This window comes from Perca flavescens, chromosome 10, assembly GCF_004354835.1.
Source record: "Perca flavescens isolate YP-PL-M2 chromosome 10, PFLA_1.0, whole genome shotgun sequence".
Classification (NCBI taxonomy): Eukaryota; Metazoa; Chordata; class Actinopteri; order Perciformes; family Percidae; genus Perca; species Perca flavescens.
In genome coordinates, this window is record NC_041340.1 from 18715168 (window position 1) to 18740885 (window position 25718).

At 40.8% G+C, this 25718-nt stretch overlaps 1 protein-coding gene across 2 annotated transcripts; it reads left to right on the forward strand.

Moving 5' to 3' along the window:
* Window positions 1-70: 70 nt before the first annotated feature.
* Window positions 71-25493, forward strand: kcnip1a (Kv channel interacting protein 1 a). 2 transcript variants are annotated; one of them, XM_028589231.1, is made up of 8 exons: window positions 71-379; window positions 21426-21550; window positions 22850-22919; window positions 23024-23094; window positions 23194-23301; window positions 23390-23494; window positions 23937-23999; window positions 24487-25493. In XM_028589231.1, the coding sequence occupies exons 1-8, from the start codon at window positions 322-324 to the stop codon at window positions 24532-24534; spliced, it is 648 nt and encodes a 215-aa protein (XP_028445032.1). In that variant the 5' UTR covers window positions 71-321; the 3' UTR covers window positions 24535-25493. The 2 variants fall into 2 exon arrangements, with proteins under 2 accessions (XP_028445032.1, XP_028445031.1); XM_028589230.1 differs by lacking the exon at window positions 71-379 and adding an exon at window positions 12449-12758.
* The last annotated feature ends 225 nt before the right edge of the window (window positions 25494-25718 follow it).

Below are 25718 nucleotides of genomic sequence, written 5' to 3' on the forward strand. Positions count from 1 at the left end.
CTCTATTTCATTCACGCTCCCTCTCTCTCACACATCCTCTCTCTCGCTCTCTCTTTTTCACTCACTCAGTCAGTTACACGGACACACGCACACACCCTCGAGCAGAAGCAGCAGAGCAGTGTGGTTGTGAGGCAGCATGAGAAGTGATATCTGTACTTCTACACATACAACAGCTGGCTGATGGTCTAACTTAATTACAACACACACGCACACACACACACACACACACACACACGGCTACACTCACTAGCACTCCTTGATTATAGGCGGGCAGACACACACAAGCTAGCACACGCAACCTGTTTGCGGCCAGAAGTCAACATGGGTGTCGTGATGGGAACCTTTACCATGCAATCCAAGCAGGTGAACTACCTCAAAGGTAAGATTTTTTTTTTTTTTTTTAATGATCACATTTCTCTCGCAAACCCACATTTAGGATGTTTGTGTGTGTGTTCACATGCATACGGCTGTCATATGAGAGGAGCACCTATCATGTTGCGTGTTTGTGCCTTAATGACGGAGTTGTGTAGGCTATATTTGCTCTGAATCATTATTATTGCACAAAAAGTGCATTATGGGAATAAGCTGAACATACAGCAATGTAAAGTCGGAAAACAAGTTTTATTCATTATTGGTTTATGATGCAATAATCTCCAGGCCATCTGCCCTGTGGATTTAGGAATATATATATATATATATATGTGTGTGTGTGTGTGTGTGTGTGTGTGTGTGTGTGTGTGTGTGCGTGTGTGTGTGTATGTATGTGTGTGCAGCTGTGCCATTGGGCATGTCTATAAAAGGTGATGGTATTTACCCCTTGTCTGCTCTCCAAACCAACCTGCTTCCTGTCTGCCCTACTACTGTTTGACAGGAGGAAACTGGCACTGACACTTGGCGCATGCATTCTAATATGTGTGTTCATAGACATAAATAAGTGTGTGCAGCTTTGTCCATGAAAATATTTATGTCATACTTCACTCATGAAATTTAGGAGTGTGTAAGTGGGGCATGGATTTTGTGTATATTGTGTGGCGGCTGTGGCAGCTGTGTGTGTGTGTGTGTGTGTGTGTGTGTGTGTGTGTGTGTGTGTGTGTGTGTGTGTGTGTGTGTGTGTGTGTGTGTGTGTGTGTGTGTGTGTGTGTGTGTGTATGTGCGCAGTAAACCAGTGTGGTGTAATCCGTCAGCCTTTGGCCATGGTCTGTCCTGCGTCTGTTGACCTTAAGCCTGATGGTTATCTCCAGCAGACACAGAGCTGCATCCCACAGACTGAAGAGACAGAAAACAGGACTCAGATCATGTATCACCACACTGTCACATGTAGAAAAAGAGGAGGGAGAAAAATGCAGAAATTCCTTATTGGACCATTCACCCACAGTGAGATCATTCAAAACAGGCTGTGAGTTACATATGCTATGACAAAAACTGTGGAGGCGATGTAAGTGATGTAAATTATCGTCTGTGAATGTTGTGTAAGGAAAATGCTTCTCAGCTGTCTGTATTTTCTGGGGTATACCTGTCAAACACTGCAGTCAGACAACACAGAGTATTCGAAATAGCTGCAAAATCACTTTAGAGAGCCAATAAATGGTTTTATGAAATACAGGCATTTATAGCATCCTGCGTGGGTTGTTTATTTTAATTCACGACCTGTGCCTCTTTTAAGTGCATGGCAACAGGTCTCAGCAGATAATTCAGATTTGTGCCTACAGATACTTGAGACACATTTTCAAAGTGGAGCCTAAAATATGAAACCTATAGAAAGATTACTAAGACAACAGATAAAATACACAGCCGTGTTGTCTTCCATCCCATTTACTAGTTAGGGAAGGAAACAATGCTTACAAATCAACTGAGATTTGTTTTTAGCATTTATACGGGGGGAAAGCTCTCCTCTAGTTCGGGTAACTTCTAAATAGCAGCCACCTTGAAGTTTGCACTGTAAGGGTGTAAGGGTGTAGAGGGCGGTAGATGAGTAAAAGTGGGAGTGAAAAATTGAGAAAAGTTAAGGAGAGGAGGCAAGGTTGCTCCTCATGGGGCTGCAGTGTGAGTGTCAAGTGAATGTGTGTGTTTTTCACCATCTGCTGCTGTTATAAAAAGGGTCCAAATGAAAGCAGGGCAGGATTCATTTTACATGAAAAGATGTGATGAGACAAAATCAAAAAGACTGTGGATTGTGACATGACTTAACTTTACCCTAACCACTCCTGACGTGGAATGACTCGATTTCCTGCCATTGCACAAATAATGAAAATTATACCAAAAAGTGTGCAGCCAATCATAAATGTAATATTTTCCTGACAAGAGATAATAGATATATTACAGATATATTTTTACTAAGGTGCGTTTGGCAGTTTCGACCAACAGACATACAACAGATGATATCTGAGATCGTCACATTTAGATGTTGAGACTATGCTGTGGTCAACAAAAAACAGTATATTTACCAAGTGTTCATTATTTCTGTAAATTGTCTATACTAACTGTTGCTCTGTTAACAAATGTGGAATGGCAGTGGTGCATAACGACTTGTTTAGGACTCGATTTTGGATTTGAACTTGACTTAAGACCTGTTAGTTCAAGACTTGGGACTTGAGTCAAGAACAAAGAACAGGCCCCTCTGACAGCATATAATACAGTGCAGTTACGTAAGATGATTAAACAATAAATATGTAACTATTTATCAAACTGGTTTACAGAGCTGCTTAGTTATTTTAAGAAATGACTCCTATCTGAACTATTGTGGAGCTTGCAGCATGCATTCAAACCTGTGGGAAGGCGCCTTCACCTGTGTGTCCATGTGTTGATTATCTATGAAGAGGGCAGTGCTTTGCCAGGGTTCAACCATGTCTATGTAGACTCACACCACTAACACCTCATGCTAGGTGTTTGCGTTGTTGTTAAATTAAGCCTATATGTTTCACTGTAATTACCAAAGAACATAATATCTCTATAGTAATTACATTGTTTGAATTGAGTCAGGTCAGTTTGTGTTAAACAGCACAGGGACATAATGCTAATCCTATCCTGGGCACAGTGAGCAGTACTACGCAGTGAGCTCTTCCTCTCTCATCTCCATCACCTTCTCTCTTTCTTTTTCTTTCACTCTTGTCCCGTATGTCTTCCCTTAAAAGCTGAGATGTGATTGACGTGGTCATTTCATTACACAAACTGAATTGAAAGAAGAACATTTTAACTTTTGTTGAATTTTTATCAATCCACTATTGGATCTATGGACCGCAACAAGGTAAAGGTAGGTCTGGACCTCAGTGACCTCAATAGTGGGTACGGCCATGACTCTGAATGGCAGGGTTGGTGGTTTGATCCCTAGCGCTCTTGTCTACAGTTTAAAGTATCCTTGAGCAAGACACTAAACCCCAATTGCTCTCCATATCCAGGCCTGTGCCGTACATGGTGAATGAGAGGCACTCTGTACAGTGCTTTGGTGTAAAAGCTCTAAACAAATGTACTCCACTTACAGTCCTATTCAGAGCCGTTTATAGTGATGAATTGACTGAAACTAATTCCAGAGAGTTTTTGTACAGACTGAAGCAGGTGTTTTTGTTTTTAGAGTGGCGTACTAAAGGAAGCTGATGCTGTGGCCTGCATAAAGTCATAGCTTTATATACAGAGATATTAGCCAGAGTCCTGACCAGCTCATATGGCTATAGGTTAACATTAAAGAATCTATCTGTATGTGTTGTCACCTGGGACAAAAAAAGAAATATATACACTGTCACTGTGCCCAAACTCTTTCCCAGCGGGTGTGTTATAAACTACAAAACCTGCAGCTTGCCGACACATTCATCTCCCTGCTGTTCGCTCCATTTGTTTTTGCCTCTATACTTTCATTTCTCTGTAGCTACTCTTTCACTCCTTCAAGTGAATTTTCTCCCTCTCTCTCTTTGTCTTGCTCGCTCTCACCTCATTTCACCTCATTTTGTCTTTTATGTTTTCCTCCCCTTCAAGTTTTTCTCTTCTATTCCCAGAGCCGCTCTATCTTCTTGATCTATGGCTATTCCTCTGCCTTTGCTGTTTATCTCGGGGTTTCTGTCTCTCTACGTGTGTCTCTTTCACTCTCTAGAACCCTCACATCTCTTTGTGTTCTGAGTTTTTGAACAGAAGATAGCCTTGCCCTACTCTAAGATCCTTCTAACTGCTTTCATGTAGAGTTTTAGTTTGGGGCCGGCAGAATATATGTAAATGTGTTTGTGAGTGTACGTGAGTGTGTATGTGGGTCTTCTGGAGAACAAGTATGTTTGGTTCAATTTTTCCATCTGCTGCAGGGCTAAATAGCTGAGAAGAGCCCTGTTTTTTTTAATATGCTTTACAGTTTCCACCCCTCTCTCTCATCCCTGCACATCAAAAGAAGTGCACCAAAAGGGCCAATTAGGACAGCAAAAGAGCTTTATTAGGCACATGGACACATGAAAACGGGTTTCTGGTTAATCCCATGCCAGAAGCATGTTTGTGTAAGTGTGTGACTTAGTATGAGCGTGTAATGATGGAATTGTGATATAACAACCTCATATCACATATTTCTTTACAATCCGGTCTAAACTAGATTTTTGCAGAAAGCATAATTTCCATTTAAAATAATCTGTCTGTCAATTAAGATTCTCTGTCAGCGTTTGATCTTTCACTGTTGCAAATTAAACCCACGTTGGAGCAGTTTATTAAATAAAGAAATCAATATAAATAAAGATAGGCATACTTTATTTGCATAATATTTGCATGCAAATGCTTTGTTCACTTCTTCAAAGATAAACAACATTTTCCATGCAATGTATCTCTTTAGACAGCTCAGCCCTGTGCTTGCCTTCAGGCCTTTGTAAGACTGGAGCCAGTGAGAGAAATGCAGTTGATGAATATAGATAGCTACTCCGACTATATGGTCAGGCCTGTATGCACAGTTATGACAGCAGTGACGCACATCACTTGCAGTCAGTTGAACTAAATGAATGTGACTGTTGAAATGAGACTCAACTGTAGATGTTGCCAAAGTAGCATTTTACACCACATACACTATGACAAACTGAAAGTTTGAATTCAAATCAAAATTGTTCTCTTTTTAACATTTACTGGACATTAATAGTAAGCAAGCTGTCCATTGAGCATGTAGTCAGTATAGCTTTTGGAATCCATTGAGTAAAACAAAAATAAAAACACTCCAAACACTTCCTCAGACTCACTTTTGCTTCACATTGGAAAGATGTGTTATGTTGTTTTGAATTTTATTTAGCTTGCATTCCCATACCAACCTGTACAGTGTCTGTGTAATATAAAAATGAGGGGGTAAAGGTTATTCAACACAACAAATGTAATTAAGCCCTATAGGAACGCTTTTTTAACTTCTTTTTTTTTAATGTGGCAGCAGAGAAACAAAATATTTAATTTTTTGAAAAAAGAAGCTATTACTGAGGGGACCAAATGTCACCAAAAATCTATATATCTGAGTTTGGTTTGTGACCGCTGAGAAATACAAATCTGTTGCCGTGTGAAGGAAGGACAGAGGAAAGATGAACAGCTTCAATTATCTGCTAGATACAAAAAAACTGAACTGAATGTGTAAGAAGAAATAAGCAATAGGGGGCCATTTATCATCTCTGACATTCAAACTTTATGTAGTGTTTATTTCACTGCTCCGCTGAACAATTTACACTGGAAGTAACCCACTGACATGTCATCTCATCTGACTCTAATCATTTATGTAATAATAACGGTGTGTGTGTGTGTGTGTGTGTGTGTGTGGTTTTGCTGTAAATAATGATGTATCGCTGTGCCCTTACAAGCATCAGGTCAGTGACTCATGGTTCACAGTTGTGTCATGCACTTGATAGATATCATATTCATCTCTACATGTGTTAAAACAAAGCAACAAATAATTAGAAAATTAGCAAGTTTACAATTTAACACTTTTTTTTTTCTTTCCAATTGTTGCACCGTAGGCCTGCAGCTAACTTATTATTTGGGCAATTATGTTTGTTTGGGCAGTCATTTTCCCTAATACATGATGTCTGACAATTTAAGGGTCATGCCAAGGTGGCATATTTAAATCGGTTGTTTAGCCTACCATCGGCCCAACAGACATGTAGTTTACTATCAGATTTTGCAAAACATGTTTAAATCTTCTCATTTAAGGTGCAAGTCGATTGACTAATGGATTTATCAATTAATGTACTATTTCAACCCTACCCAATACGTACTCTTGGACTTTAGTCACTTTGAGCTCTTTATGTTCCTTTTTCAATCCTGCAGGAAAGAAATCTCTTTTTTGTCCCATGTCAAACTAGTTATCTATTAGGATGTGTTCCAGTTGAACTGGGAAGTCGGATTTTCCCGAGTTCCCAGTCAAAAAATGTCAACTGGAATGCCCCCTGAAGTCGGATTTCCCACTCAGAAAGTCAAGAGAACCTCACTAACCCCGACATTACAATCCAATATGGCTGCTCGGCGCGTCAACCGTAGTGATAGCTGTATGAATATACTGTTTCTAGCACTTCTGTCTTATTTGTGTCATGTTGCTACAGTGTTTGCATGTGCAGAATACCACTTAATGCATTGTTATCAACTGGTATTGCTAACAATGGCTAACCTGGCTACAGCCCCCCTACCCACATTTTTCCGACTTGTAACTGGAACGTGATCAACTCGGGTGTGTCCCAGTCCCGACCTCGAGGTAAATGAAACCCAGCATAATGGCGGAGCAGAAACTGCGTTGAATGGGAAGATGACTCTATTCCCTTTGCCCAGTCTTTCTCTCTCTCTGTCTCTTTAGTTTCTCTCATTGGTTCCCTTTTTAATCACTCTATAGCTCCTTTTCATACTTTATCTCCTGCTTTCTCTCATTCCACATTATTTCCCCACTTCACACCCATCACCACTTCTTACATTTATCTATGCCCCTCCACCACTCTTTTTCTCTTTTCCTTCTCACCCTAGATATTGACAGATCAATATCGGAGGCTCCTTTAATTATTCCCTTTTTCATAATGTGATGGGAGCTGGCAAGTGTGAGAAGTCATTTGGACAACACTAGATATTAGTATTGATTTTCCCAATAGATATGTTCTTTCCTTTCCAAAGCCACGCTGTCCCTGATGAGTAATTGCGAAAGCCTGGTGTGCCAACAAGACAGTGTCATGATAGATTCATAATCCATAATTGTTGGGATGAGCCTTTTAGGAGGAAAAGGGGAAGTTTTTATGTTGCAGGCCTGCGGGTTAGCACTGAGGTTGGTCTGAATGTGCTGCTTTGAAGACCTGAAGCTTCCATCCGGTGGTTTGATCTTAATAAAAGCTTGCGACCCATTATTTTTCCCTCATTCTCTTTGTTCTTCCATCCCCTTCTCTGGAAATGTAGTATTTGGATGTCTCAATCGTTCTCTTCTCTGCTTTTTCTTTTCTGCGATGCCATTCGCCCACTCTCCTAGCTCTTGTTACCCACTTCTTTCTCTTTCTTTCGCTCTCTGCATTGCACTCTAATCTCCCGTTGGAAGCTTTTCTTGGTGTGTTTCCTCATTCTCCTTCATCTTTCATTGCCAAATATGTTTCCATCTCTGCCTTCGCTGCTTTTTTCCTTCCTCCTGATGCGCTGCTGTCCTACCTCTTCCTATTAATGCTGTTTGCTCCTCTTTTCTGTCTCTTATCCTCCCTTTCCTCAAAAGTGTGACAGTGACGGTCTTGTAAAACAGTCTGCAGCCTGTCCCTCATGCCTGCAGGGAAACACCAACACAAAAACCAACACACCTGCACACACACACACACACACACACACACACACACACACACACACACACACTTACTCCAACCTCTGGATCTCTTTATCTGCTCTACATACATACTTTGAAGTGATTACTAGAAAGAGAAACATTTCTGTCAGTGTGTTGAAATGGGCCTGTTAGAGACCGGAGAGAGATAGAAGGTGATGGAGATTTTGAGATTGGAAAAAGCTGGGAGCTGTGTTTGAAACTACAAGAACACTAGGCTGATATGTTCACAGAGATTTATAGGGAGAGATGGGCAGATAAAGGTGTGTCGGTGTTGGCTGTATGCCTGGAGACAAATGTACAGATAAGAGAGGGGAGAGAGATGGATAGATATGGTTTAAGGCTAAAGATGAAATGGGGTTCAGTGAAGATAGGAAACATTTACTTTGATAGCCTGTAAATTCATATAGGCACAAAACAGGCAGTGTCTCATATAGCAGAGAGGAAGAGATGTGTCTGTGTAGCAGGAAATGGTCATGCTCCATGGTTCTGCACACCGATGCCACTACATTCTACCTCATCCTATAATCTGCTATTCTTTCTGTCCACGGCTGGTGAATGTGCAGTATGCCTTATGCAAGGTTCCGGCTTGTTTTAAGTCATCAAGCATTATTCCAGTACCGAAGAAGAACAGCGCCGTGGGCCTGAATGACTACAGACCGGTGGCCCTTACATCAGTGGTCATGAAACGTCTTGAGCGATTGGTTTTGTTTCATCTCAAACCCATCACAGCTCTCCATCTTGATCCACTGCAGTTTGCTTACAGGGCAAACCGCTCAGTGGATGATGCAGTTAACTTCGACCACCTCGACACTCCTGGCTCCTATGTAAGGATGCTGTTTGTGGATTTCAGTGCCGCCTTTAACACTATCCTACCTGAGCGGCTGCAGTGGAAGCTGTCACTGATGGGGGTGAAACCCTCTATCTGTCGCTGGATAATGGATTTTTTTAGCAATAGACAGCAGGTGCGGCTTGGCCAGCACATGTCTGATCCCCGGTACACCAACATTGGAGCACCTCAGGGGTGCGTGCTGTCACCATTTCTCTACTCACTGTACACCAATGATTGCACTTCCAACAGCAGTTCCATCAAGTTGATTAAATTCTCAGACGATACCACCTTGGTCGGCCTTATTAAGGATAATGACCAGTCTGCTTATAGGAAGGAAGTGTCTCATTTGGTTGGATGGTGTGACAATAACAATCTGGAGCTTAACCAACAAAAGACAGTGGAAATGGTGATAGACTTCCGCAGATCTCCCTGCTCTCTCTCACCCTTAACCATCAAGAGCTCTGTTGTGAAGGAGGTGGAGTCATTAAAACTTTTAGGCACTATTATCACAAACAACCTGAAATGGGAGGAAAACAGTTCTTCCATTATTAAGAGGGCTCACAGTGGAATGTTTTTTCTAAGGCAGTTAACCAAACTAAACGTTTCCAGCTCTGTTTGGTCTAGGTTTTACAGAGCCACTGTGGAAAGCCTTCTGTCAACATCCATTTCTGTATGGTTTGCATCAGCATCTGGACAGAGGCAGCTGTCAATCAGTGACCTGTATGAGGCCAGAGTCAGGAAGAGGGCAGTTAAAATTGCTGCTGATCAGTCCCATCCAGCAAGTGATAGTTTTAGGCTGCTTCCCTCAGGAAGAAGGTACAGCGCAATGAGGACAAGGACCTCACGCCACCTCAATAGCTTTTTTCCTAGAGCTTTTTCCCTTTTGAATAGCTGATCAGGTCTCCCCCCCACCCCCCCAACGTTATTATTTTATTTTTGTACTATTTATTAGTGATTGTTTTTAAGCATGTCCATGCAGCTATGCACATATACTGTTTGTTAAGCTCTGTGTTACTGATTGCCATGTCAAATTCCTGTGTGTCTGCTGATGCATTTGGCGAATAAAGTGATTCTGATTCTGTGCGTACATATGTGTCCTTCTCCATGTGTGTGTAAGCATGTGTGTGTGTAGGCAGGGTGAAAGTCTTACTCCCTGCTGCTGTCCATTCTGTCTCTCTCGCTGTTGTGCAAAAAAACCACACACATCCGAGCATTCATGAGCAGATTTTCACAGAAGCAGATTGCAGTTTTTTTTTTACTCACCAAACTAAATCTTTCCAGCTAAATCTTCCCATATGGCTTCCAAACAATCACGCCTCGTTCATTATTCACCATCAGCAGACAAAAAGTGGCCCATATTCGGAGCGGTTGCCACATTTGCAGAAGCATTATTACGGATGACTAGCTTGATGGAAAAGCGTGTCTATTCTCTAAATCAAGTATAAAAAACTTGGCTGTAAAATGTGTTATGTTTTGCTCATGTGTTGGCAAAAATAAGATTTGAAATGTTTTCACCCTTGAAGCAAATTGTAACTTTGATCATAGTTGACAGTGACATTTTTACATTTCCTCAGGCTGGTGGCTTATATTGGAAAGCTTGTGTCATCAGCCAGTAATGAGTGGATGAGATCTGAGCATCCAGCACACACACACACACACACACACACACACACACACACACACACACACACACACACACACACACACACGCAGTTTATAAAATATGACCAAACATTGTATAAGGAAGTTAAAAGTTTTTCTACCACAACTAGCAACTATGCATCTCTCCCAGTACTGCATTGATAATTATGATAATATAATATAATTATCTCAGTTGCAACTTTATTAGGCATACCTGTACAATCTATTGCAAATCGATTCAACAGCTCTGCCATTAATTTGACCTTAATAGTGTTCAGTTTATGTTGACATTGTTGTAAATGTGTAAATTTAAATATATTTTCATTATTGGGGTCATAGTTAAGGTGTTGTACTGGACATCATTTTGAGAGGTGTTTCTAATTCCTTTGTCCTCCCTGTTTACATACATGAGGAGGGCAGAATATTAGAAACCTTATAATGCAGTCCAACACAACACACCACTAGCTATGACATTGATGCTAACACATGTAATTAAATTCAGAAAAACTAGGATTTTATTCTTTTAGTCATCATAAAAGTAGACTTTATGGCAGAGCAGTTGTATTGTATCGCATTAGATTGTACTGGTTTAATAAAGTGGCCATAGAGTGTAAATAGCAATATAACATTTTGAAAGGGACCAGTCAGCATTCACTCTTATGCTTAAACCTACATTGTGTAATTTGTTTAGTTGATTCTTAGCAAAAAAAAACTTTGTTCTTTCACAAATATGTGCTCATTCATGTGTAATTGCTTCCACCAACTAATCAGAGTATTCTCTTAAGCTTAGAATCTGCCATTCGGAATCATTCAGAATACATAGAGCGAGTCGCTCGAATGACGGCAGCCATGTAGCGCCTCCATCTTTAAAATACATTAGCCAAAGAGGGACATACCTCCGCCTTTCGCAATTTTAAACTCAGTGGCACGTGACAAATGCCTGAGAGAGAGATTACTCGCAAGGGAAGCGAAAAAGAGAATTAAAACAACAACGCGACAGGCAAAGCAACAAGACCAATTGGAGTGGCTAGAACAGCTGCGCGTAAACGATGGAGATACTAAGAGCTAATTTTGGGTTCGGCCACCAAAGGAGTTGAAACACGATCGGAATGGAAAGGGCTAGAAAGTAATATTCAGTTGGTTGTCATATACACTTTCACCACTAGATGGGAGAAATTCTTACACAATGTAGCTTTAAGATGATTTTGCTGTTACTACTTTGGTACATTTACTTGAGTACAAAATGCAGGACTTCAACTTGTAATAGTGTGGTATTGCTATCACACATGTTGTCATCCGTAACTGTCTTCAAATTAGTTTGTACTTTCATCAAGAAGACCATGTTTGTTTCGATCGGGCTTTAATTAAAATGTGATTTAATCTGGTGTGTGCAGTTCTCACAGGCAAGAGCACACTCCTGCAGTATAATCTGACACTTGTCATGATCCCTCTATTTCTACCCTATTAAATATCTCATTCTTCTCATGTCTTGCCTTTTCCTGCTTTTAATCTCTCTCTCTTCTTACATCCTTGACTTTAAGCCTTTTCCCTCCGTTCTACTCTCCTGCTGCCTGCCTACCCGTCCCTTTTCCTTCCTTTCTTCCTGTCCTGGGAGCCAATCTGCCATCACTCACACACTCTCTCTGTCCCTTTATCCCTGTTAACGTGTGTGTGCGTGTGTGTGTGTGTGTGTGTGTGTGTGTGTGTGTGTGTTATGGATGGATGAACAAGAATGATGGATTTAGTGAATGAAGGTGTTGATGGATTGAAGTGGCCTTTTCATGAACAAACCGTGATGATGAGGGCCCTTCATAATTTTTGTCACATCCACATGTTTTCCCTTTACTCCATAATTCATATTTACCTCTCAAATCAATATTTCAGGCTGCATCTATTGCATATTTGTCCTCCATCAGAGGGATACAGATGTATATAGGTGTGAAATGTAACAGGGCATGTTTGTTGTTTTTCTCAGAGTGATTCCCGGAGTGTTCTCAAATCAGTGGGTAGCCTACACTCATATTCATTTATAATTTAGTGAAACAAGATCCTGGCGATTTCATATGAATCACTGATGGTCTGCTTGGCTTTTGGCTTGCGTGTGTAGGTGGGAGGCAGCTAGAGAGAGGGAGAGAGGGAGGGAGGCTACAACCTCTAATGAAAAACAAGGAAATTGGAGGGAGGGAGATAGAGAGTGGGAGAGTGTGGGAAGAAAAAGAGGAGAGAGAGAGAGAAAAAGAGAGGAGGAGCGCTGTGAGATGGAGTGAGAAAGCGTGAAAAGAGGGATGATAGAGGGGTTTCTGTCGAGAGCAGCCATTGAGAGAGGGAGGGAGGGAGAGGAGGATGATAAGAGGAAAGAGGGCGAGGGAGTATGTGTGCGTTCTAACCGTCCAAACACGTGTCAAAAGAGATACAGACTTCAGCATACAGACGCGCTTGTTTCCACGACGACGACAGCAAGCATGGGGGCTGTGATGGGTACGCTGACAATGCAAGCCAAGACGAGGAGGCTGTCCAGGGGTGAGGGACTACACACACACAAACACACACACACACTCACTCACTCACTCACTCCAGTACAAATATACTGCGCACGTACGCAAGCTGCAGACCAAAGATTAATAACTGCTCGTATTTTAGGATGCAGTGAAAGAAAGAGGGCATTGGTTCGTAGTGTTTGTGTGTGTGCGTGTGTGTGTGTGTGTGAGAGAGAGAGAGACCAACAGGTGTTCCCAGAGGAAAAAGAGCATCCTTTTATTCCACAACAAAGTTTTAGTGCGACAGTGTGTGCGTGCAGCCACGTGAACGTTGTCGAGCTTATCTTTTTTTTGACAGAGCAAACCAAAGAGAGAGAGAGAGAGAGAGAGAGAGAGAGAGAGAGAGAGACGGCTTCTTTTACTGTGTTTGAGTCTGCTTGCGTGCGTGTTTGCATGCATGCGTGTGTGGTTGAGTATGTGTGTGCTGCTCTCTGTCCAGCAGTGTGTGCAGATGTGGGCATCAACGCTGGTAAACACGCATGTCGAAGGTATTTGTCACTCTGCTCACACACTGCTGTTCCTTCTTGCTGTTACCTTGGAAGCACGGTAGCCATGGCAACAATAGATGTCAGTTTTTGGGTGGGAGGGGTAGGGAGGTTTGATGAGATTGGGGTATTCCAAAGTAAGTCAAGGCCATGTGAAAGAGATAGTGAGAGATGCAAATATGCAACAACAACAACAACAACAACAACAAAAGTGAAGACCTGTTGCCTCTGAGAAATGTTTTTAAGCCTGTAAACCTCATTTATATAAATAACAAATCTAAACTGCCTGCTCAAGTGAATGGGCACACTGAGCAGAAGACCACTGTCAGAGTGAAAATATCACCTATTAATTGTGTGCAGTCATTTAAACTTATTAAAGGCTATTATCAGTTTTTTAGTGCAAATTAGACCATACAGGACAACTTCCCAGTGAGTTCATATGGCTCGTTTCTCCTTCTTAATGAGCCTTTTTTTCTCACCTAACCCTGTGGGTGTTAATAAGGCAAGGCATAAATGTGTTGCTATTTTGAATAATGAGGTGATTTTAGATGCACTTGCATTGTGCAAACGGGTGAAATCTGACTCACGCAAATGAAAAGCAAGCTTATTTACCCCAACAAATGCCTGGCAAAAAAACACGAAAGAATGGGATGTGTAAAGCTGGGGCTATTTGGAGGTTATTTGTAATTCTGGTGTTGTGTTGTGGTGCTTGAGCGTCTCCCCCTCTCCCGCTCTAACATGTTGGATGTATGCAGGATTAGTGCAGCAAGGCTTGTTTGTGTGCAGCCCCCTATTCTGTGGTGTTGCAGATAACTTGTTATCTGGGATCATGACACTGACAGCGACACTGAAAGCGAGTAGGTGCACGGCTGTAATATTGTGAGATTAGATTCCTACAATGATTGATCCTCTGAGCACGAGCTCATCACTGTGCTCTCAAGAAGAAAAAAGAATTGTCTCGCTGAGTCCTGCGTCTCCCTGAATATTTTCATGCCTGCTTGTCTATTCTGTCTGTTTTCATCAAGGCTGCTTGTTGTTCTTTATTTTCTGTCAAGTGTTCTTATTCTTCCTGACAGCCCTTCTTTGTCTGTTGTTTCCTCCCACCTGTTGTCTTGTCTGCCTGGTTTTTGTCTGGCAGGCTAGCTTCTGTGTTTTCCTTCACATCTGTTGTGGTGGCCTCTGACCACTCATCTCTCCCGCAACATTCTCACCTGGCATTTTTTTCCCTTCCTTGGTGAATTTTTCATTTGTTTTTCAGTTCCTATATATCTCTGTCTCCCTCACTTACTCCCTGCAGCAATGTTGTCTCAATCATCTCCCTGTCTCCTGTACTTTTCTGTCACTCCTCTGGTTCCCCCTCTTATCTTGCTTTCTTTGTGCTTTCTGCTTCCTCGCTCCTCAGCCCTCAACCTTTTCTTGTTTTTTTCATCATTTCACATCTTTTTTCTTCAATTTACCCTGCTGCTGTCTCCTCTCACTGTTGTTTCCCCCCTTTTCTCCCTCCCACTCCTTCTCCACGCTTGCTTCTTTTTATCTTGACTTCAAATTCCCCCCCACTCACATGCCACTGCCACAGTTTGCTCCTAGCTTACTCTCTTCCCTCTTCTCTCTCTCTTTTATGCCTCCATTCTTTCTCTCATGTGCATCCTTTCTCCATCACCCACGCTCCCATTAGCTGGTGTGAGTGCTTATTAAGTCATCTCGTCATTCTCCTTACTTGGCATCCAGCAGTGTGTGTGCACGTGTTTGTGTACTTCTGCAGAGTCTAGACGTGTATTTACTCAAAGATCAATATTGGCATACTGCTACATGTGTGTACATGAGCAGCATTTGACTCACTCTTCTCAAACATACTTAGTAGTGGCACACTAATATGTGAGGAAGTGACATAAGGTGTGTGTGTGTGTGTGTGTGTGTGTGTGTGTGTGTGTGTGTGTGTGTGTGTGTGTATGTATGTGTGTCAGTCACATAACACTGCAAACACCCTCCAGCACTTCAGTCCTCAATCACGGTGAGGGTTAGTAAGCAAACTGTGTTTGTGTGTGTGTGTGTGTGTGTGGGGGTGAGCATGCAAACATGGGAGTGTATATTGTTTAATGCACACGGGTGCCTAATATTTTATCTATGACCCTAGAAATAATGTGCTCATGTTTGTCTTGTTCAAGGGTGTGCGACTATGTGTGTGTGTGTGTGTGTGTGTGTGTGTGTGTGTGTGTGTGTGTGTGTGTTTTAAAGCAGAGTGAGTCATTGGACTTTCAGTGAACCACCCAAAGGCCACTCAGGGATTGGCCCCATGGCCACTGGGTTGGATATTTACTGTGGAAAACAATGCCTCTCAGAATGAGAGCTTGAATTCATGCTGTGGAACATGATTATGTTGTGCAGCTTTTGCATGGCGTTAATAGAACTGTTGCAGACGGAATCTATTTTTAAGTCCTCCATATCACCAGGGAGCCCTTAGCCAGTAGAGCTGCTACTTTCTTGGAGAGCCCTCTCCGCCATTAAAGAGGTTGGTGAGAGCGAGCCCTCTCCATCGCCGCCAGGACAGCAGATTAGGCTAATTCAGATTATGCAAATGACACACTCTCTGGCAAGGATTACAGGACACTGTATGAGAAGGAAAGAGAGAGCATGGCAGAGATAGACTGGCAGAGTGAGTCAAGAGAGTTTGGCAGAGTGAGAGAGATCAGAAATGGAGGAGAAAGTAGGATTGGATGAGGAGAAGCTTCAGTTTCAGAGCCAGAGCCAGCAGAGGAAAACTATGAGTTAAATCCTGTTTCTGGGCTGGAGCAAGTGTGTGTGTGTGTGTGTGTGTGTGTGTGTGTGTGTGTGTGTGCGTGCGTGCGTGTGTTGATGTATGATGTATTTTTTGTGACAGGATGCTGGCTGGAGACAGTGACAGGCAGTCTTTTCTTTGCTGACAGTTAAGGTCATGGTTTAATACTCAAAACAAGCTCTGAAAGAAATGGGTTCTGGGTTTTGGTTACTGTCAAACTCCATGCCTTATACTAGCTTGTTTAACAGATGGAAGTGAAGCTGTCGAGGTGGCGTTTTATGTAGATTTTTATCTTGGTTACCATAACCTCCTAAGTTTTTAGGTTTGGAACACGAATTGTGCAGGTTTCTAACAATTAAAAAAAATTGTAGTAGTAATTATACACTGCCATTTATTAATGGTAATCTTACACTTTTAAAAGAGGTTTCTTATATCAAAATCTTGCAATTAGACCTTGCCAATTATCTTCGTTGAGAACCAAATTATTCACATTTTCAACAATGAGAAAAACAGAATTGTTTCTGTGCACTTTGACTGGAAGAGGAAAGCAGGAGCGAATCATCCGCTCCCTAATATCTGTGAATGGATTACTGAACAGGCAAAGGCCCAGTGGGTCAGGGGGACACTAAGCAGGAGCCTTCCTTTGAAGTGACTGTTTTAACATTTTTGTTTGAAAGTAAAAGCGCTCGTTCAGGAACGACATTTATTTTTAGCTAATCTCAGACCTGCAGCCTGCTGCAACCACTTTGTTAACAAAATAATCATGTTATCACGTGGAAAAGGTCTAAAAATCACATTTTTAAATTCATCACACTTGAAATGATGTGTGAAATGTCCAAAAACCACACGCGCCTACGTGTAAAATAATAATTACTTTTATACTCTGCTCTGCTTTATTTTTAATTAGCATCTGTCTTTTATGTTTATATGTTATCACTGCACATTCTAGTGCATTTTTTGTATGAAATATGCTATATAGATGAAGTTGTAAGCACTCAGGCCACATTACACAAATTTAATCTGTTTTAAAGGTCTGCTTTGGGAAAACATAACATGCGTCACAAGTTTCCTTTAATATTCTGTGGTATCGTATCCAGCTATACCCCAGTACTATCCATGGAAAGGAAAGGAGTGTCGGTGTGAAAAAAAAGATTTCTCCTTCACCATGTCTGTGTGTTATACCATGACAGAAATGTTTCTGATTGGTCACAGTGAGAGACAGCTGAAGGCTGATTACTTGAACGAACACGATATATCATCCTTAACAAGTGATGTGTACACTACGGAGCATTTTTTAAATGTCTGGCAAATTAAATTAAATGCTACTCTTGCCACTAAATTTAATTTTACCCAGCAGTTCTGCTTTAATCCCAGAACGGTAAATAAAGCAAACCTTCAATTGACAACTCTGTGGGAAACCTCTCGATACAGCAGAGCCCCCTGCAGCCTGCGAGTCAGTGACTACACACTTCAGCTCGTTGGGCAACCACAGCTCCTTTTTACATTCACATTTGGACAAGAATTAGTGCCAGCTGGTCACAGTTCAGAGATACTACAGAAAGTGTTTATTTAATCATTTCATGCTTTACATGCTAAGAACATGGTATGTTTAATTTTTGACATTTTGTTCAGATTTTCTGAGCTTTATCATGTTATGACTGAACATATCAGCTAAATCTGAGGTAACACATGTAATGAAATGTGCAACACATCTTTATTAGAAGCTGTGACGCACACTGGTGTCCTATGTGTAAGTTACTGCTTCCCCCTGCTGGAACTCACAGGCTATAGCAGGTTATAGCTATACTCTTCTCAGTCAGACGCATTACAATATTAAGACATTATAAGGGGGAAGGATCCTGTTGTCTCACTGGATGTATTCATAATTACTGATTTAGATAAAAGTGTTGTTTACATTGCAGAGTAAGTCATTTTAAAAGGACTCAGTCATGTTTGGTTATAGAAAAGTCCCTTTGTAGTGAATTATTAAGCCTTCTGTTGTTCGGGGATGACTGTGTGTCTTAATGGGGCCAATTAATCAAGTGCTGATCTGCTCCTAAACACGCACGCATGCACACACACACACACACACACACACACACGCACACACACGCACATGTGCGAACAGTCACAAGACAAACATGCGGTCGTACAGTAGAAGGTGAGTTTATCATTGTTACAGTGTGCTCAGGTCGGACCCACAAGTTAGAGCTGCGTTCCCAAAGAGTGAAGGACACAGTGACTGTAACAGAAGGGGGGGAGTTAGTGGGATGGAGCGAAGGTCAGGATAAGAGAGGGAGATACCCCAGGGAGTCGAGAGACAGGGGGATAAAAAGACAGAGACAAAGAGAGGCAGGCGAGTACTGATCTCACTGTAGGAGAAGGCAGGATGGATAGAAAGTTTAAAAGCATGAGAGAGATGTGAGAGAAACAGCTTCCTGTAGCTAACTGTAGTCCGATTCGGGTGAAAAAGCTATAGCAAGTTAAAAAGTTTAGAATGTGTTTGTTCTTGCATATTTCTACAGAACATGGTAAAAGTCCAAGAATTTAGAAAAAAAACTGGGCCACGTAAAGGAATAAGAGGTGAGTTGGAGACAAAAAGCTTCTAGAGGCCAGTGGAAAGAAATAAGTGAATCAAAAATGGAAAGAGAGGAGCAGAGTGAGAACAGCTTACATACTATAGCCATCATTCTGCTGTGCTGTGGGGCCGTCAAAATGCTGCACCTACTGGGAGTCATCACTGTAGAGGGTGAGTCAATACTACAACTACCATCACCCGAACAAGCACTATCAGCAAAGTTGGAAGGTTTTTACTACTGTCTGTCTGTGAGCAAGTTATTGATTTTTTTTTAAAGATCTGGATTAGTGTTTGATATGTGGAACTTAGATCACTTGTATTCAGCTGCTACTTTCTGAGAAAATCAACGGAATACAAATACATAAACAAACAGTGAATTAATGTAAATCTTAGAAGCTGCAGACTGACTGTTTGCACTCTCAACTGCATGTACTGTAATTAATTCTTAACTATTGCCTTCCATCACTCTTAGTATAGGCTTGCTGTAGAGGGCTTGTGTGTTTTTGCTTTTGATATTTTAAATCTCTCATACTCGGTGAACATTTACTTCAATATCTAGTGTCATCCAGTTTACAAAAAACTGAGTCTAAAACAGCTACAATTAACTGAAAGTTAGCAGTGTTAATACATAAATACTAAAAGTCATAACAAATGAGATAACTCATGTTCATATCACAACTTGCTGGATGTGTTCCACAGCTTGTAATTGTACAAATCTTAAGTTGTATAGGTCTGTGTGTCTTCATGTATGGATCCTTTCTAACCAGTGTTTTTAATGTATTCTACATACCTATTTGTTTTCTTAATATAATCATAACTTTGCATTTATTGCATTATTTCACCTTCTGGGCTTTTTTTAACGACACGCACATATATCTTTGTACATGCTGAAAAGTGTTTGCTAACCGATGTGATCATAACGGATAATGGACTGAGTGAAGGTGAAAACCATTTTAAACCTGAATACTACTGTAACTGATCCTGACTCTCATGCGGCTATATATTACACTTTGAGATGTGGTAGTTTTTTTTGTGTAAGCAGGAATTGTGCCCTAATTGGGTGTAAAGGATCTCACCTTGAACCATGATTGTGAACCTCCACCCTAATGTGACACTGAAACGCTGAACTGCCTTAGTGATGAATTGAATGGCTTTCAGGGGTTTGTGTGTGTGTGTGTGTGTGTGTGTGTGTGTGTGTGCTATGTAAAGAGTGGCTGCTTAACAACTAAACAGAAGTTATACAAAGTCATGATGCACCCACAATGTAGAAAACTAGTGGGCATAGTGCAATAAGCTTTTGCTGGAGAACATACTATATTATTGTATTTTATGTGAGATGTTACAGTTCAAAATTAGTTGTATTTTGTTTTGCTAAATAATCGTATCAGCATGCACAGTGACACCAATCTCATCAGTACCTGGTGTACAGTGCAACATTAGATTAGAGGGATGTCATCATCATTTACATACCATCATAATTTACATTTAAATTCAAACCCACTTTTGATCTTAAGTCAAGATGGCAGCACTTCTACGCAGCCATGAAAAAGTCTGCTAATGTATTAAATGGGATCACTGGATTGTTGACTGAGGTTTAATTAAGCAGTGAGTTGTCTTTGCCTGGCACGGTAAAAATGCCGACCTGCTACCCATGATTCTCTGAGAGAATAGAGCTGAGGAAGTATTGGTGTAATAAAGCTTCACAAAGCGCTAATGGTCTTGGCACACATTCTATTTTAGGACTGTTGATGTTTCAGAATCTGGAGTGCCAAGGACAGTGTGAACACTGCACTCTGTGACACTTCATTAAAGCAGGACAGGAGCCTTTTTTTTTTAAATGCTTTAGCTCACTCACTGTACCTGCGCCACCAGCACCCATTCAAACCACTGCCTGCTTAAATCCTCTGATGACAGTGCTATAATTTACTGATGACTGTAATTTTTTAATGCTAAAAAGACAGATCACCATGCAGTCCTATGAATGGGAAGTCAGCTCTTATAAATAATTAGAGGTCTATGCCAGCAGCAATCTAAACTGACACACCAACTGTCTATTCTCCAAAACATTCATATCACTCTACGATTATATAACAAAATAAAATGACGCAGGAGAAGATGATAACTTCAGGTCTCTCTCAGATGCTCCACACTAAAGCAAACACAGCTGATCAAGCTCAGGCAGGTCAGTAATGGACAATCAGACTGAACAAAGTGTATCGTGTTATTAACCACCTGTGTGGGTTTTTTAATGTCTTTCATTTTACCACTGCACATTATGACCACTTTATCATATTCTGAATTTGTATGACTATTATTATATTAAATTATGCATAGTTATAGTATTATGCATAATGATTACATTGTAGATTGCTTCAGGGATTATGTGTTTGGACAAATGTGCTTTTATATGTGTGTGTGTGTGTGTGTGTGTGTGTGTGTGTGTGTGTGTGTGTGTGTGTGTGTGTGTGTGTGTGTGTGCGCGCACGGTTTAGAGTCAGTGGATTGTCCTCTCTCCCCTCCCCTGTGGCGGGGAGAATAATGAGTTGTTAATGATCGGGCCGGTGAGAGGAGGAACATGGAGGTGTTAGACTGACCTCTACCTCTCCCCTTGTCTCCTTCCCTTTTAAAACTAGAGTCTTATTATTTCTGCCTTATCCAGTAGAATAGATATTTAAGATATTCAGAACACTGTGTCTTTCTTCTTTTTTAAATTTCTTTTTTTTTAATCTACCCTTCCGTTCTTTTGCTCTCTCAATCTTTCGTTTGTTGTGTATGAATTATGTTAAGGAATATTGCTTTATGTTTCTTCAGACAAAACTGATGATGACTTGGAGATAACCATGGTGTGCCATCGACCCGAGGGCCTCGACCAGCTAGAAGCTATAACCAACTTCAGCAAAAGAGAGCTCCAAGTGCTCTACCGGGGCTTTAAGAATGTAAGTGACTGCACTTTCTTTTATATATTTTACTATTTATATTTTGCTATGTTTTATTTTGTTACTTACAGTATATTGTCATTCTGAAGAGCTTCTAAACTGTGTTTCGTTGTCTTAAAACAATGACAATAAAGATCTTTTCTGTCTATTCTATTCTAGGTGCACTCTAAAGGAATTAGTCCTTATACTGTACATACAGTAAATACCCAAAGTGTCGACGTGTTGGCCGGTAGATCGGTTGCTCTAGTGCTGAAATCCTGAAAGTTTTCTTCTGAGCAAGCAAACCAAGAGATTGGCTTAAAAGAATAAATAATACTTCACCCAAGAATTCTGAATTATGTTTGAAAATGATTTAATTCATGTGTGAACAAAAGATTTACTAAACATCTTGAATCATTTAGTGTCGTCTCTGTCTCTAAACTGAGCAAATAACAGGTGCGTAACAAAATCTGGTGCTTCTATAAAAGAATATAAGCTTGCCAAAGTTCCCTTTCTTTGGGTGTGTAATGCTTTGACGAACACTTGCTTTGACGAACACTTGCTCTTTACGTAATATAAATGAAGTGGTTTTACTAGTCACCTGTTTTTTTCCTCTGGTAAATCAATTAGACTTTATATCTGCACCAGGAGCTGTCCATAGATTAAGCCTGTATGTTTCTCCAATGAAAGTCACAGATTAGAGGATGAATTAAGGGCGTTTTCATTGGATTAAAAATGACCTCATGACCTCTTTAGATTTCATTGCTGCTATTTGTTTATCGCTACACTTGGTGCTTTTTTTTCTTCATTTTATTATTGGCATTGTTAATTCTATGTCGCTCTTGTTTGCAATAGTCTTTTCTTTTTTCTTTTTTTAACCATATAAATATGCCTTTAAGTTGTAATACATGCTAAAGTATTAAAATAAAATCAAGTGTCATCCAGGGACACTTTTGGTGTCTCTTTTGCAAACTTACAGCTAAATTAAAGCTCTATGTAAAAACTAGACTCAGTAGTGACACCCTGGACAGACGGACATATTTTGCAACTGCAGTCTGTTTTACTTTTGATGGTATTACACATGAATGCTTTGTGCCAACTACAAACTGGTAATATTTAAAACTATGTTGTACTTCAGAAAAATGTATCACATAGAGGTTTAACCAACAGCCAATCTCCCATCAACGTTTGATTTATTCCATCAACACTCTTCATATGTTAAACCTTTCAGTCCTCCGTCAGTCTCTGTCCAGGTTGGTATCTGCACTTTACATCTCCCCCCTCCTCACCCTCTCTTTCCGTCTCCCGCTCTCATTCCAGGAGTGTCCAAGTGGTGTCGTGAATGAGGATACTTTCAAGCAAATATACTCCCAGTTCTTCCCACAGGGAGGTAACGACAGAGAGTGTGTGTTGTGCTGTTTGAGTCTACACTTGTCTTGGCCTCTGTATTGTTTCTACCCAGTGTATTGACACACTAAATTCTTCTTCCTGCAGATGCCAGCACCTACGCACACTACCTGTTCAACGCATTTGACACAGCACAAAGCGGCTCCATAAAGTTTGAGGTTTGCTCGATTCTTCCTATTCAAGTAATATTCTTATTTTTATTTCCAAACTAGCCCTCCTTTGTCGGTGTTTCATTCTATCCTTTTTGTCTCCATCAGGACTTTGTAGCAGCTCTGTCCATCCTGCTGAGGGGCTCCATCACTGAGAAGCTACAGTGGACCTTCAACCTTTACGATGTCAACAGAGATGGATACATCAACAAAGAGGTGGGTGTTTTGTGTATATGCACATGCCTTTTTCCAATTGTGCTTATGTATTTTTATGTTAATCTCACACTTACCGTCTGTTTGATAGGAGATGACAGGCATCGTCAGAGCGATATACGACATGATGGGGAAGTACACTTACCCTGCCTTGAAAAATGACGCACCCAAACAGCATGTGGATGCCTTCTTTCAGGTAACAACATCTGAGTACTTTATTTGGGTCTAATAAAAATGACAACAATGACAACAACACCACATTTTTGATGATTAAGCAAACAAGGATGCATCAGTCAAACACATGCTTTACATTTACGGAAGCAGCACCAGCAGAAGAAAAAATGGGTATTTAGCATGAGCAGCAAAGTACACCATGAAAAATAAAAGAGTGGCAATAGACTAAACTAAACAAAAAAAAACAAAAAAAACAGCGGAAACAGCACAGCAAAGAGAGCTGAGTAACAAAGAAGTTGCCAAAATGACACGATGACACACTCACAGAATAGGCCACTGATTTTAGTAGGAGGTGTATTTATTTATAAAAGCTTTGTTGATAGCGTTTGTACCTTTGATTAACATCTTAATTTCTGACACACCTTTGACAAATGGATTGACAGTATGTGTGTTCTTCTCCACAGAAAATGGACAAAAACAGAGACGGTGTGGTCACTCTGGATGAATTCATCCTCTCTTGTCAAGAGGTACTCTCCTTTTTTCCTTATTAAAGTTACATAATCCTAAGGATCCCTCTTCAATCAACCTTTTTCACTGAAGACATTTGGACATGTCTCAGTAGGAAGACACAGGTGTAAATTATTAAATTAATGATGGCTGAATTTTGTTAAAACAGGGCCATCATTAATATAATTCGGATCACCTGTGCTTTTCTGCTGTGACAAAATGTCTGCCGTGTGAAAGGCCTATTGTAATATTTGCACTTACTTTACTTACTATTTACACAAGGTTTCTCAGATTCTTTGCTTATCTTCCTCCTCTGCAGGTCTCACTATACTGGCTATTAATTATGGCCTTTGCTACCTTTTATATCAAAGTGTTTATCTGCAGAGAGATCACTGGCCGACATTTTACAGGCTTTTACTGCCCCCTAGTGGCCAGAAAACTGAATGAAATGGTGGTTGTTGGATGACTCTCCCACACTCCACTTAATTTTCCGTCTTCATTGCACAGGATGAAAACATCATGAGGTCTCTACAGCTCTTTGAAAATGTCATCTAGCACCAGATGAAAGCGCCAAGCGAGAGAAGAGAATGGAACAAAGAAGGAAGAGAAGCAGGAGAGATGAGAAAAGGAACAGCATAGCTTGAGACAAAACATGGATCTTGTAGCTTTGTGTGGGACGGTTGCCACAAATCTTCATGGAAGGCATCTTGCTGTAACAAATCCTAAGGGACAAACGTTTTGAAAAATGTCCTTTGGACTTAAACCCTTCATTTGACCTTTCTGTAACAATTTACCTTGTCTCCATCGCCCTCGTTTGTTGCTGTTGTTACGCTTACGGTTACAGTCGCCTCAGACTTTATTTCATGGCATCGTGTAAATACTGATTCTCACACATTTGATTGAATACTTCTCTGTATATTGAACCACATTCTCAAGCAGGACTGGAATTCCTAAAAGCAGCTAAGCAGTGAGATCAACCCAATGCATACTTTGTGCATTAGAGGTGTAATTAATAGCTGTTTTCATCATGAATTTCTGTGTCAATACAACAAATGTGAGCAATATTGTGAAGCATGCAAGACAGAGGCCTACTACATATTTAACATACATGTGCCATGAAAAACTTGGTGGCAATATATTCAGCTAAGTAGATACATTTGAAAAGCTAAGGTCTGGGTGTAGCATCTCACACAGCCACCTCATCCGTTTCTGAATTCAGACACAGGCCTGGAAAGGTTTGCAGAGCTGAATTTAAGCTTGCAGTCTTAAGTCTCGTGACAGCTTGCAGCAGTCTTCTCTACACCTATTGTGGGTGTTCCAGTGGTGTCAGTCAGTGTTTCAATGTTGTAACGACTCAACTGTAGATATTTAACTGTTGTATTGTATTGTGGCCGTGTGGAACAGTCTTGTCTGCGTGTTTCTGATTCTGACTATCTGTCTGTCTATCTGTCAAATTGGATATAACTGTAATTATTCTACCTGACACTCTTTGTTAAATAAAAAGTCAATTTAGAGGTTTACTGGCGTACAGATGCAAAGTGATGTGTGTGTGAGTGTGTGTGTGTGTGTGTGTGTGTGTGTGTGTGTGTGTGTGTGTGTGTGTGTGTGTGTGTGTGTGTCTGTGTGTGTTTGTGGTGTCCTGATGTAAAGTTTATGTTTGCCTGAATATTAACATTTTTTTCGAGCAATTAGCTTCATCTTGTGGACACCACAATCCGTCCAGAGAGGAGAGTTTTGTC

What these genes read in the sequence shown, in the direction of transcription:
- kcnip1a (XM_028589230.1), top strand. Translation starts at nt 12,524, where the DNA reads ATGATAGAGGGGTTTCTGTCGAGAGCAGCCATTGAGAGAGGGAGGGAG. An exon ending in TCTACCGGGGCTTTAAGAAT is followed by an intron (nt 21,551 to 22,849) that starts GTAAGTGACTGC and finishes CTCTCATTCCAG; the next exon opens with GAGTGTCCAAGTGGTGTCGT. An exon ending in ATGGATACATCAACAAAGAG is followed by an intron (nt 23,302 to 23,389) that starts GTGGGTGTTTTG and finishes TCTGTTTGATAG; the next exon opens with GAGATGACAGGCATCGTCAG.